At 33.5% G+C, this 15,077-nt stretch overlaps 2 protein-coding genes across 3 annotated transcripts; one reads left to right on the top strand and one right to left on the bottom strand.

The window, feature by feature from the left end:
* Positions 1-15: 15 nt before the first annotated feature.
* LOC125503321 (NADH dehydrogenase [ubiquinone] iron-sulfur protein 2, mitochondrial-like) lies at positions 16-2,088 on the bottom strand. Its single transcript, XM_048663403.1, has 2 exons — positions 1,899-2,088; positions 16-253 (listed from the first exon to the last, which is right to left on the bottom strand). The coding sequence occupies exons 1-2, from the start codon at positions 1,979-1,981 to the stop codon at positions 22-24; spliced, it is 315 nt and encodes a 104-aa protein (XP_048519360.1). The 5' UTR covers positions 1,982-2,088; the 3' UTR covers positions 16-21.
* Positions 2,089-2,174: 86 nt separating this feature from the next.
* Positions 2,175-15,026, top strand: LOC125503319. 2 transcript variants are annotated; one of them, XM_048663401.1, is made up of 5 exons: positions 2,175-2,471; positions 5,401-6,247; positions 6,529-6,580; positions 9,045-10,042; positions 14,591-15,026. In XM_048663401.1, the coding sequence occupies exons 2-5, from the start codon at positions 6,122-6,124 to the stop codon at positions 14,879-14,881; spliced, it is 1,467 nt and encodes a 488-aa protein (XP_048519358.1). In that variant the 5' UTR covers positions 2,175-2,471; positions 5,401-6,121; the 3' UTR covers positions 14,882-15,026. The 2 variants fall into 2 exon arrangements, with proteins under 2 accessions (XP_048519358.1, XP_048519359.1); XM_048663402.1 differs by having other exon boundaries at positions 2,175-2,455.
* The last annotated feature ends 51 nt before the right edge of the window (positions 15,027-15,077 follow it).

Genomic DNA, 15,077 nt, shown 5'->3' on the forward strand with positions numbered 1-15,077 from the left:
TATTATATTATTCTGTTATCATTAACTCACTTCTCCATCTAATTCCAAAACAAGTCGGAGTACACCGTGAGCAGCTGGATGTTGGGGCCCAAAATTAATAGTAACATTTTTCACCTCCTTTTCAACTGGAGCTTTCTCATTATGCCAACCCGGCAGAGCCCAATGTTTGGTTGTTTCATCTGGATACATTACTGGACCTTTAAACTGTTCAAAGTATTCTGCGTCCGGGTACCATTTTGCGTTGGTTTGAGAACTGTAATTTTTTATGAAATCATTAACCGAGTATTAAATGTTATAAGTAATACAATCAAAATATTAGCATTAATTTGTCCAAGAAAATGTATTCAGGTTTGCGTTTCAAAAAAGATAATTTTCTGCTAGAATCGTCCCAAAAATCGAATATTACAACAGACTTGCAATCCACTAAATGCTTTTCCAGAAAATTGACAATGTTCTCAAGCAATGCCTCAATCGGCGACTACCCGCAACAAAACCATTTTCTCCCGCAAAAAAACATTGCAAAAAAACTTTAAGAAACTGATTATATCTCATAAAATTTTTTAATTTCCTTTTTAAAAATTCAAACTTGTTACTTTGAACATGAAATAATTAATAAACAAGTTGCCAGAAAGCTACGTTCAGAGCATCATTTTGCAGGCAATGCGATTCAAAGCCATCCCATGCGAATTAGGATTGCAGGTTCGGCTTTTTAGGATAATTTTGTCATAAACAGAGCTTCATATCGATTGATGATTTCCAAAAAAGGATTGCCACTGTACACCAAATAATATGTGTTTTTTTGTACAAATGACCCATCGATATCACAATATAAAATAATTGTAAAGAGCGATTAGCACACGGTGTTTTGCTTGAGTTTATCAACTAATAAAGGTCTAAACGTTGTTCCACCCTCAGATTAAACAAATGTTTTTATTTAAATTTTTCTATAGGAGCTAAGTACAATAGTTAATTTTATTATTTTATTCAAAATTGGGTTTTTGCCATCGTACAGAGTGCTTAAAATTTTTGCATTAACGTGACAAGCTTGTCGGTTCCTGGCGCATTCAAACAAAATTCGTTTCACACACTATTTTACGGTGCCTTAACTAGTATGCATCAAATTACAAAATTATCAAATTATATCAGATGCCAAGGTGCGTCAGTCAGGTACCAATATCTTGCTAGGGAAGATCTTACGAATTTTCATAGGAGCTCACCATCTTTTTTTTGACACCCTGTATAAGCATATAATTTATATGTAAGTCACCTCGTTTTGCTATTATTTTCAACAATTTTTTGTTTTTTTACTGCAAATTCTAAAGTCTAAAACAGGCCTGATTATTTGATTAGGACATTACAATTTTCTGATTACTTATTTTGTGTTTTATGTTGTCGAGGTCAGTTAAAGAGGCCGCCTTTTGGTAAATGGTAGCCTAAAATGCCGGTTTACTTAATGTAAAAGTAGACATAAATAGGAGGATAAGACTAGAATTCAACAACCTAGCCATTGTATAGATTTAGAAAACTCGTTGACTTCGAATGCTTCTAAATAGAGCTAATTAGCAAGAAATGCATACTACTTTTCTACAACGGCGTTAATGTAGGGTGGCAGATCTAAAATAGAATATATGCCAATATGATTTTTGTTGATCAATTATGAGCAGTTTGAACTTTCAGGTTGTTGGAGTTAATTGATACCTCATATTTGATCATATACATTTGAAGATATTTATAATCTATGCGGGCTTAGTAACGTAGTAACAGGCATTGAAACTGGACTACATATGAAACGAATGAATTCCTAATTATTGTAAACAAACTGAATAGCTGTTTTAGGTCTATTTAGGCTAAAAAAAATTACATAACACCTTATATGTTATAGAACAATTTTCTGATACCTGGTGTGAAGTAGGGCTGCTCCATTTTTCAGGAACAACCGGCTCGGCAGGTGATTAATAGTTGACCTAAAAACAGCTTGCATTTTTTATTGCTTCATAAATTAATGGAAAATGTATTTTAACAAAATGTATGTTATGATCTTGCTGCAGCGTTGTCAAGTGGGTGTAGAATCGTGTCGAAATGATTGACAGATGTTCATTTTGATGGTATTAGTAAAAATATAGAATATTAAATTAAATTGTCAAAAAGATGCAAACATGAGTTTTTAAGTTTTATTCTGGCTTTCTTGGTCTGGTACCCTTGACGCCTCTTTTATTTATTCGTCATTTTTGGCTAATGTTTTCGGCTCTACTATAATGTTCTGTTGAAGTTAGTTGTAGTTAGGATGTGAATATAGAGAGACGAAGAGACTCAATGCAAACCTACAATATAACCAATTTGATTATTTATTATTTTTGTTGTGTTTTGGCGCAATTTTCACGTAAATACACTATGTGGTCAGTTTCGTAAAGTGTAAACTACATAATATATCCTAGAATTTGGATATTTGGAGAAGGTAAAGGATATAGCAGGTAGTTATATTTACATATATTATACAATTACATACTTATACAAATATCAGTCAAATTATAATGCTGCTTATGATGATGGTTTTTCTCTTAGTCAATGGCATAAAATGTAGTACAGTTTATACGCCAAGACTAAGGAATCACGCATACACTTAAGGCATAAGATAGTCTCCAAATTTTTTACCTTAGGCCTTATTCTTCAGATGCTAGATTGATGACACAGGCATAGTGGTCTTCGTTGTTTGTTGCTAACAATTCAAAAGCAAGCGACCGCAAAAGACCTGGTAATTTCTTTTGATAATACGGGTGTCCCGTAAGCTCATGATCAAAACGGTACTGCGATATTCTTTGGACCAAAAGAAGACGATCTGACCTAACTTTTATTAACAAAAAATGTCTGGCTCCTCTGCTATTGATCGTCAAAGTTCTTCAAAAAAATTTATCTTTTTCGAAATATCGGGAGAATGGTACGATGTATTTTAGTGAAACTCGCTGTCAATTTGTTCTTATGTAAGACTCATATTTTGATGAAACAATCGAGTTCAGCCGTTTTGGACAAGTGGTGAATTCTTGAGTGTCGTGGTACAAAACTTACCAGAACTTTTTAGTTGGACGATAAAATCAACTCATTTTTTTAGGTTGATGCACTATTTTGATATGATGATTTTGATGAAATTTTTTTTTTCGCAAAACTATGAATGCTACAAGATTTTACAAACAGCACAAAATTGTGAATACATGATTAGTGCATCAACCTAAAAAAAAATGAATTGATTTCATTCTCCAATTAAAAAGTGCTGGTAGTTTTTGTACCACGACACTCAAGAATTCACCACTTGTCTAAAACGGCTGAACTCGATGGATTCATCAAAATATAAGTCCTACATAAGAACAAATTCCCAGCAAGTTTCACGAAAATACATCGTACCATTCTCCCGATATTTCAAAAAAGATAAATTTTTTGAAGAATTTTGACCATCAATAGCAGAGGAGCGAGACATTTTTTTGTTAATAAAAGTTAGGTCAGATCGTCTTCTTTTGGTCCAACGAATATCGCAGTACCTTTTTGATCATGAGTTTACAGGACACCCTGTATATTTAATTTACATAAAGCTGCAAATAGGACCTCTAATGTTATTTTACGGTTCAATGGTCTAGCTTTATATCTTACAAGTATTTCGAAGTCGTTTTTGTATCAATATCAATTTTAAGCGCACACGCAGAAGCACTATTAATTAGCTGGAAACTGATCACTAGATAAAACATTATATGAGCATCTCTTGTACTATGCAGTATTCCATTTTATTATCGCATCACACGCCTTATTTCTTATTATTGGTCTCTTACCAGCATAAGTTTTATATTAAACAATTTATAATATAAAGTAACTAAGAAACTTTCAGCTCTTTTGTTGGTTCTGACAATTTATGTTCCTGAAAATAATAATGAATATTATCTTACCGCTGTGTGATAGCAATTCTAAAAGCTAAGACATTTGGCAAGAAACACAGCTCAATTGAGTATTCATTTGCAAAATCATTAAAAAGGTATTGACTGTTCCTGCCGCCAGCGCCCAATTGTCTAGAAGTCCTTCAACCCCTCTCGCGTTCGAAGGTATAAATGTGCGTGTAAAAATAATTTCTTAGTAGTATTTCCTGGAAAGGCGTGTTTTTCGCCGCTTTTGAGTACTTTTCCAAAAGAAAACCAAAGACGCCATGATGTTCACGTTGTCTAACAAACTGTTTTTTTTTTCTTACACCTATTGTACGCATTTGCGTTTTAAGTAGTTAGTTCCGAATCATTTTTTAATTTTTGTTTTTTTGGATAACCGTTTTTGTTTTATTATCATTTTAAGTCGCTATCTCCCACAAAAGGGGAATTCGCCGACAAATATTTGGCCCTTTAAGCCTATAAAATTGTTTTTCGCTCTTGCAGTTTAAGCGTGGTGAGAGGTGTTTCAAAGTGAACTAAGATCGCGTGGATGGTTTTCTTTTGGGAAAATTGCCAACTTAATTTAGCAAAAATGATTCGAAAACCGCATTTTTTCCAAAAACAGCTTGGGCCTAAATGTGTTGCAGGATACCCTCTAGGTCAGCCGTGAGCAACCTTTTTAATCAACGGGCCAATTTAAATTTAATTTTTTTTGGCGGGCCGCGTATAGAGTACTCATTAATAATTTACAAAACTGTATATCGTTGTTCATGTTTTGTACCGTAATGCTTTTTTATGCTATATTTTTTTAATGTCGACATAGTGTCTGAGCGAGCATATTAAGCATACAGCTTTATCTTTGACGAAAGTCAAAAAATAATCAAATTTCCGCTTTTCTTGAAAATGCTCATCCGCAACCTTCCGTTTTTTGGTTTGCTTTTCTGACATGCTATTATGAAGTAAATAAGTGCATTTGTACAAATAATAACATTTGAAAGTTTTAAGAAATTTTGGTTTGTATTGCATGTTTGAACAAGTCGCCCACAAGTGAGTAACTCGTCAAAAATTCTATCGGTCAGTATGTACTTCTATTTTATTATAATTAATTTTATAACAATATATTGATAGGAGAAAGTTGACATCATAAATTCAATTTTTTGAATAGCTTGGCGGGCCGCATAGACACGTTTAACGGGCTGCGTGTTGCTCATCCCTGCTCTAGGTGATAGTTCTTGATTACCTTTTGATGAAGAATTCGTTCTTATTGCGAGATAAAAGCACTGTTTATCAATTTCTAATAAAAGACGTGAGGAAATTCTGTATTTTTTAAGGACAAAAATTTTTGAGTCGGAATACCCAACAAACCGTTTGTGAAAATTGAGATGTCGTGTAGATGCGCCGAACTAATTATTAAGTCAAGAAAATAAGCAAGAAAAAGGGTTGCATATGCTATGGAGTTTTTGATGAAAGATCACAATTTTTGGAACACTGTGATTTTTAGGGACGAAAAAGTATTGCAGTCCTCATATAATGGCAAAGTTCCAATATGCCAGCCTCCAAATTCAAGATTTAGTCAAATATATCCACATCAGACCAGCGGTAGGTTTTCTGTAAACTTGTGGGCTTAAGTCGTGGACCAGGAGTTTGTTGGAATATTGACGGCAGGTTGAACAGCGAATCTTATAAAGTAATATTAGAAATCGTTTTCCTTCCATCAGAAAACCTATTTTTTGGATATAACAATATTTTTTTTTGGATGTATCAATAATTTTTTTTGGATATAACAGTGTGTGGGTATACCTAACTAAGAACATCTATAGAGAAGATTTTAGGCTACCAAACCGCCGTGAATTAGGGAAAAATTTAAGACTCCTGAGAGTCTAACTAACACCAGAATATACAAGCATCTTAATTCGTTTTACGCCCACACATTTGAATTTCGTTTTAGATGCTTATGGGACAGAAATGTAATATTAGTTGATCAGTTTCTGAAGAACTTTGGGAAATACCTATTGTATATTTTGAGTCATCGACTGTACGTCATTTGTAATGACCACAGATCACAGAGGATACTCTGTGATCTGTGGTCATTACAAATTACAGCTTATAAAATCTTAAACGACAAAATACTCAAAATGACATTTAGTTAATTTCAATAAACGCCATTTTTAATATTTGAAGTTTATATGTAAAGAAATATTTAAAAATTAATCATTTTCAAAATGAACACAAGAAAAGCATATAAAAACAAACGTCGTCTTGTTAAAAGTAATTCCAAAGCCGGAAAATTGGGGCAAGATATAAGAATTACGGAGAGCAAATCAAATATTGGATCGAAAAGAGTAACTGTAAGTTCATTCGTACATATATAATAGTGAATAATAAGTGTTCTAATGTCTACTTGCTTCAAATATTGAAAAAATACTTGTTTAGCTTAACTTAACCACTTAATAATGAAATTTATTTAAATAAACTTATATTTTATATGCTAAACAAATGGGCATTAAAACTCAGACTGGTTACTGGGTGCTCCTATCATAAACTATTGCCACAAATGGAATTAGTTGAACCTGTTTTAAATTTAATTCTATAACGCATTCATTTCGCCTTTTATCGCTTTTATTTGTAGTTACTTCCCGGATTTTTGATTAATGGATTCACTTCTGATACTGCAAGAAAAGGTAAATGTATATTTGAGTAGATTACTGTGTCTTCGGTCTGGTTAACGTACTATTTACTTCTATATGCATTTTAATGCAAAAAATAGTGTTTTTTCTCTATTATCTTTGCACTAATAAAATATACATGTATAGGTCGAAAATTGTTCTGGCTTACTTTCTATAAAAACTTTAAACAATTAAGAACTTTATGTTACCGACTATGGCGTCAAAGATTGTGACTATACAACAAAGTATTTTGTTGAATATTTAACACAAATCTAAATTAATCAGATTTGGGTACCCGTGCGTTATTATCTATAAGGTGTTTAAAAGCGGCAATCTTTAAAACAATAATTTCTCAGATCATTTTACCAAAGAAAGTGCCTGGTTTGCTACGTATCTATAGGTTTGCAACGTATCTGATACGTAATATTAATCGTAAATGATTTAATAATTTAATAATAATGATGTTGTAGTACATGTTGTTTTGCCTAATATTAACAGAATTATTGTTTTGTTACGCCCGTATGCATAGTCGATCGTAAGCGATTCGCCGTTAACATGTGCCGCCATAGCGAAGAGCGCGTCGGCAGGGACCCAACGGCGCTATATCCTAATATCTTAAAATGTTCTTAATACTTATATGAATTAATTATTAATTAAAACTAATTAACTTTTACTAAAACACATGTAGCCCAACGACCTAAAAGTATTTACTTGGCGAGTTGTCGGATATTTTAATTTCGGCAAACTGATATATTTTCTGCCAGTGCTGCGAAGTTGGGCGATAAATCGCAAATTAGGCGATCAAATTTGTTAAAACACGTTTCAATTGTTGAATTTGCGCAAAATGAGCGATGAAAGTCTTCGTCAATGTGATGCAATTTGGGCGACTTTTGTTCGTCACTATGCGACTTTATTTACCTAAGCATTGGAAACAATGCTCCTGTATTCATCTAGGCGACATCACGGCGAATCGGTTCGGATTGACTATGCATACCGGCCGAATTGTAATGATGCCTAAATGTAACAGACATTTGTATGCATCATCGAAATCGGAATAGTTTATATTTCTGTTGAGTTTCAATAATTTCGAATTACTACAAATGACTCTACACATAGTAATTTTTTAAATTTAATTTAATTTACTGAGCACTAATTTAATTTAAATAAAAATCACATTTGCAAAAATAAGTTTTATTATTTACCTCATAAACCAACAAAGATTCCTTCAAGAGAACTTCTAGGGTTCAAGGAACACAGAAGTTATAAATTTGCTGCTTTATCTCGAACAAATATCGATATTTAAATAGACTTAAATAGTCACTAGGCATCCTGCCTAGACTTAATAATTTTAATGTAGTTAGCACTAAATCTGCACCTGATTGCCACTAATAATGATACCAATGTGCGAAAAAATCGATAAAAACTTCTTTAAATTATTTTTGAAAAACTTAACTTTTAAATATTTTACACCTTGTATTTTGCAATCGATCTGTTTGATTCATTTTTCTAGGACTTTTTTATAAAACAACCTGAGAAATGATTTCTTCAAATATTGACGCGTTTTGTTTAAACACCCCGTTTATTTCTGGTAATTATCAAACTGAAGAGAAAGAATAAATTCATCATTATTGAGAATATTAACATATGATTATGCCCTTAATTCTCATTTAGCGTATAGGTGTATGTTAATCAAAGATCCAATAAATCACATCGAAAAACGGCTATCAAACTCACACATGTCCGGAAAAGGTGCGACCAACACTTAACGAGGCAACTCTACAGCGAAAATGAGTTCTTATGACACTTTTGTGAAACTTATAACTCATTTTTGCTGTAGAGTTGCCTCGTTAAGTGTTGGTCGCACCTTTTCCGGACACCCTATATAATAGTTAGTGCAGATCCAAGAAGTGACAATAACAAAATTTTCAATTTGCCATACAGTATTTTTAATGTTAACACTTACTATACATAGTGTTCTTTAAACAGTCTGTATACACAGTAATTTGAAACGTTTTTTAAAATATTTTACAGCACTTAGTGATTTACAGCAAAGATTTCAATTTCAAGAAACCAGAAATATTTAATACCAGAGCTAAACTACTCATTTAAATGTTTAATTTAGATCGTGATTCTTAAATTACATTCTCATCAAAATGTCGAGTTTCGATATACATACTCATGATTTCATTTTAAAATAGATTTTATAAGAATTTTTATATCGTGTGTATTTTGTGCCAAAACATTCAATTATCACCAAACATACATTTCAAGAAACTCACCCTTTCTCATACCATCTCACACAAACAATCTTTAAGCAAACATTGTAATAACTGCACTTGTGCTTATTTGGGGAAAATATCTAGTTTCTATTTTTATTCAGGTAGTGTATTTCCACATTCTCAGTAAGTCTATCACTTCAAGATTGAAGATACTTATTACAAATGAAATAATAATTATTGTAAATAACTGTTACTTTAAGGTGAAAGTCGTCCCAATAAACAAAACAAAGGTAAAGTATTGCCTGATAATCTGCAGGAGATTTTCGAACGAAAAAATATTTTAAGACGATCTCAGAGGTTGTCGAAAAGACGCGAGAGTGATAGTTTACAGTCACCTTATCATCATCAATCTGGCTCAGAACCTTCGAGGAGCAATTCTTCGTCTAATGTACATTCAAGCAGTGTGCGTTACAAGCCAATATTAAAGAAAAATCCAAAAAGTATTTTTAAAGAAATTAGTGACAAACTTTCCGAAGCTCAAAACGCGCAACCTGAAGAGCACCATCAGCCAAGGAAGGTTTATAGAACACATCGACGAGTAGATGCTAGTGACCGAAATGTTAGTGATCAATATGACGAAAACGCTGAAACTGATAATGTACGGACCTTATTTGGAGACAAGAATTGCAATTTTCACACTCCGCGCTGTAGCCATTTAAAGTTAAACGTTAACTCTACATTTTGTACGAACTTTATTAATAAAATTCGTGTAACTTTTAAAAAGAACGTCGTAAATGAGAGCAAGGAAATAGTAAAAACGGAAATCAACAATGTCAACTTGGTATTGTCAGGAAAACCAAAAATGCACGAAAAAACACTGGAAGACAGCGATGATAACGATTTGGAAGACAAAAACATGCAGAATACGCTTCCAGTACCGCCAAGGAATTGGGTTTATCATACTCCAAACAATCGAACAATTAATGCAACTCAGCCATTGAACTGTCAAATAAAACCTGTTGTGATACTTGCAAATAGTAATCGTTTTGATTTATACGAGATCAAACCACAATGCAAAATGGTTCATAATCATTCAGAGCGAGAAACGGCAGAAAGCCCCCTAGGTAGAGCTCATTTCAGAAGCGAAGTGACTATTAATCCATCTAAATTTGGATTTAAACAAAATAAAAATCACAAGTTAGAATTTGAAAATGGACAACAAAACTACGCTACAGGAATGGAAACTTATAAGCAACAGGTGAGACATTTTAGGCGAAGATTTCAAATGTGCAACGACTGTATCTAGCAATGAATGAAAATTAAAAAGCCGTTCGTTGTATTTGATTCTATAATACGTATAGGAACCCTATTTTATCTGTCTCCCATTACTCTAACTTTGTACTTTTATAGTGCACCTCTTCCCTTGTAAAAGCTCTTCAAATAAGAAAATAATAGAATCTTTGCAGTCGAAATGATTCGACCGTCACTTTTTAGTCATAGTGAAAATTATCTTTACATACAGAGTGGTTTTTAGTGCGATATAGTCGATTATTTCCTATCGCACTAAAAAAACACCCTGTATGTGACTCCAATGGCAAATGTGTGGCTTGAAGCCAACAGTCATAAACATAATTTCACATCGAAGATTGAGAATATCGCGGCCGTCAAAGGAATCGTTCCAAAAGTACATTTATTGAAAATTATGTTGGTAAAATGTTCAACGGGACCAGAGTTTCACTCCCTTTCAGGTGCCTGAAGCTGGTTCACGTATCTCGGACACGTATTTGAAAATATTAAAAACCGCTGTAAAACCTTTTTAGATAGCAAGAACTTTTCTATGATTAGTATTTATCGCAAATTCCGATAAGGGTAGACTCCAAGATATGAAAATTTAAAGAGCCCCTTCAAAAGCGATATTAAAAGCATAATAAGCAGGACGAAGAAAATTAAAACATTATATTTATTTCTGAAACGGTCGAAAACATCTGGCGAGTCATTTAGATTGAACGTTTTGTGACTCGTTTGTTCTCCTCCGTCCTCAAGCAAAGTTGCGATTCCGCAGCGAGATTAACCTAGTTTTGATAGTTTAACTTATATCTCGGAATATGTTGCGGTAGAGGGTCGTTATAACAAATTTTTCATAATTTGGATTTGTTGGAAAGTTCTTGTCGTTCACAATATTAAAAGCAACCATGTCAATGCTTTTGCTTTATATGTGGGAGTTCAAAGTGATATCTTGGAAAGGGTTCTAAATGTCTGATCATTCAGCTCGCACCAAACGTGATAATCATGTGAGACGGACGTGATTATAAAAGCAGCATATCACAATTAAAGGACGTCCATAAACGACGTGTTCAACAAAACTATGATACCCGTTAAATAATCAACTGTGTTGTTAAACTGGTGAACAGATAATACCATTTTTAAACCAAGTGTTATTTAAGCTAACAAGGTTTTGCGTTATCAAAAGCTTTAGAGAATAAAAAAATGCAATGGAAATCACCCATCAAAATAATGTACTTGATTGGCTGCTGAGCTCTTGACTTTGACCAACATTACAGATAACTACACAGAACTGACAAAATAGCACGAATTTTTAATTTTGAATTAAAAAAATAGGAGGAACAAAACACAAAAATTGGCAATCAAGCACTACAAATGCTGGTATTTCAAAAATCTCGTCTTGTTTGTTTCATCAAAATTAAAGTTGTATTTTCTTTCAGAAAAGTGTACCTTCCACAGTAAATATATTTTTGTAATTTACGGAAAATATTGTTAAAGTTAATTTAGGGTTGTAACTTCAGACATTTAGTTGCAATTGGCTAAAACAATAAAGGTAAAAAGCTGTATAGTGCTCGCGTAAATAATGAGATCCCTCCTTATTTTGTGAACCTTTATAGCTGTTTCCACAAAATTTGCGACGCTATTAAGGTCAAATTGTCTATCTTTTGACATAAAAATGACTGCTGAAAATGTCAAAGTGACAGTCTTACGCCATTTTCGTTTATTTTTCCTAATGGAATGGGTGGTCGAGTGACACCTTGTTTTGAAGGTCTGTTCATCCTCCCGTCAACCGTCAATTTGTAGATCGTTTGTTTCAGTAGTTTTCGAATGACCGCTTGCCAATTAATATATCTGATGAGTTGATTGTTTTTCTAACGCTGTACAAAATTGTATTTTTATCTAAACCGACTTCGCCCTAATTGCAATTATCACATACAGCAAGTCCTACCCAGATATTTTCAAGCTTTATAAAATGAGTGCCATACACCATTATCCATTTATCAATTCTTAACAACTTAACTTTTAGGAATTCCATTTTATTAAATGTTCAAAATGTTCTCCGTTAGCAGCCTGGCAATGATAAAGTCGATTCGTGAATTCATCTTTAACTTTTGCCAATGTGTCTGCCGGTATTCCAAGGCCAAAGTTCCTTATTTTTTCTCTCAGGTCTTCAATTGAATCAGGTTTTGTAACATAAATTGGCTCCTTAACTTTAACTAACATAAACTTGCGATATCCCCAGAGAAAAGTCTATTGAGGCAAGATCGGGCGACCGTGGCGGCCATTCAACTGGCCCCCGCCGTCCAATCCACCTAGTTGGAAATACTGTATTTAGCCACTCCCTAACTGCTCTTGAATGAGGGGGTGCACCGTCCTGTTGAAAAATATCACTGTGAAATTCCTCCGGTTTGAACTTGACGAGTCTTTGTATCCTCGAATAAATCTGGTTTATTAACATATCTAGATAAAATTAACCGATAAGATTCTGATCAATTAATATGGGACCGACAAAATAATTTCCAAGTTTGCCATCCCAAACATTTATTTTCTGTGGGAATTGTGTGGCGTTCTCGAAATATGTATTGGTTCACATCAGACCAATACCGTACATTCTGCATATTCAGTTGATTCGTTAGAAAAGCAAATTCGTCTGTCATAATCTGGAAATTGAACAGTTGATTCGCACATGAGTTCACAAAACTGCCTATCCGAATAATCTTCTGTTAACTAATGAACCAGACTAATTTAGTATGGATGGACCTTGTTATTCCTAAGATAATTTTGTAGAATTGTTGCTGAGACTTGGCATTCTTCAGCAGCGTTTTCTGATGACTGCTGCAAATTGGTGACCATAGAGGCGACATGAATAATCAATCATCATCAAATCAATTTGTTTGGCTTCGAGAATAGACTTTTTTCAGTACTTTTTTCCGGCCAACACTGCTAGTAGTCACAAACTTTTGGAGCAATTTTCTGTAATAATTTCGGCAAATGGGACTCGCAGGAAATCTTTCGTTGAACAATCTTACTGTTTGATGTAAATTTCGACCGGCTTCTCCGTATATCCCCGCTTCAGTTCTTTGTTTCAAGGTGCGTCCATAAACCATTTTTGCATTCAAATTCACACTCTTAACCCAGGTACTGATCTCAGGTCCCATCTTACCAGGTACTTAAATAATACTTAATAGAAACTTAAACTTTCAAACGTAGATGATCGAAACTATCAAAAACTCTCAGAATAAATAAAAAAGCATTTTTAATATTATAAATACTTTTTTTTGAAAATGGACTTTTTGGGTGAAGTCACAGACGTTGTTAGATGTTCTGGAGTTCCTTGGAATATTTTGAAATACAAAATATCCACCAACATACAGGAAACGACCAAATAGTTTCGTGCAATTGAACGATCGTGATTTTAAATTTATAGCCTAGATTATCGATATTAGTTACTTTTTCAGTTTCCAAGTATTGAGTTAATCTTCAAAATAGAATATATAAAATAAAAATAACGATTATTTACAATTTGTGAGCTACAGCTATATGTTAAATTAATGATTGTACTGTTTATGTAACAAACATTTACCAAATAATAGTGTACGCCGTTTTACATTATCGAATACGTTTATTCTGCTGAACCATCGTTGAAGTTGCTTTTGTGCAACCGGCCCTAATTAAGCAAACGACTTAAAAATATGTTGCATATGACGTACTAAGACGCATAAATGATCCCGATGCAGCCAATATATATCGGACACTGCCGGATGTTGTAAAATCAACTCACATTCCATAATTATGTGAATTACTTTGAAAGAAATATTAATATTCAACAATAAAATGCTAATTACGCCCGGCGCTGCAATTGGAACCGACAGCTTGTTAACATGGTCCTTTAAAAGTTCTTGCATGACTCGCAATATGTAATCACCCGAGTTTTCAGTTTTTTTACGCATTTGTAATTGTTTTGCGGGAAAGTCCAATTTTTAAAGCTTCCAAGCGTATCCACGAAGTAGGATTCGGCCCAAAACGACCAAGAACTTCCATTTAAAGTGCTTCAAGCACTTGTGGCTCATTTCATTATAATTCAATCAAACAAGTTTTTTGTAATAAATGCCGAGAACTTAACTATATTACATACGTACTTCATTACAGAAAACTTGTTTGAATTTTCATTCAGTGAGTACACACCAACTTCTTATTGTCAGTAAAACGAGTGTCTTGAAATTTAGCTATCTATCAAATGTAACCATCGCCTTAGACTAGGTAAAAATGCCTGTCTTCATTTCTTTTCTTTAAGCACAGCACAAGGGGAAGAGACGCCATTTAAAGTTGTAAAGCTGGGTGACAGGAGTTAAACGCAAATGTGGGTAAATTAGTTACTATGTAGAAGCGGTTTCAAGGAATTTTTCATATCTTTTGTCATTCATGAGCTATATCAATTGCACGGTTTTAAAGTCACGCTGTAAAAGCAAACCCAGTGTAATGATTATTCGATTCATATAATATTGTAATGTTTATATTTTAGTGTGATTGCTCACGCCCCAGTTGCAACCGTTATAAACCGCAGATCGACAGAAATTATGCGGACAATTATATTCAGTTTTGTCCCACTTCGAATACTCTGATGGATGCTAACGATTTTCAGACTGAAAGCTGTGTAAAAATCGGACAGTCTCAACACATACGAGTAAACGAAACAGATATATGTGACGAAGATGATTTTAGGGAAATTCCGCGTTTTGTCTCCAATTACGAAGAAAATTCCAAAAACATGTTCAATTTTAACAACCGTGGAAACATGTTTGACTTTGGTTAAAATGGAGGATTACTGCTTCAGACCGTAGTGTCACCTTAGCAGTTTTTTTATACCAAACATCAGATTGAATCAAGATTTATTTAGTTACTTATTTAAGATAAAATGTTCAACATTTGAAACTATGTAATAAAACTGCAGAAAATTATGAAGGAATTCTTGAAAAAGCTCTTCAATCGAAGAGCCTATACAACAAACA

Source organism: Dendroctonus ponderosae, unplaced genomic scaffold, assembly GCF_020466585.1.
Source record: "Dendroctonus ponderosae isolate FM_Combo_2020 unplaced genomic scaffold, Dpon_F_20191213v2 Dpon_F_20191213_19, whole genome shotgun sequence".
In the NCBI taxonomy this organism is placed as follows: domain Eukaryota; kingdom Metazoa; phylum Arthropoda; class Insecta; order Coleoptera; family Curculionidae; genus Dendroctonus; species Dendroctonus ponderosae.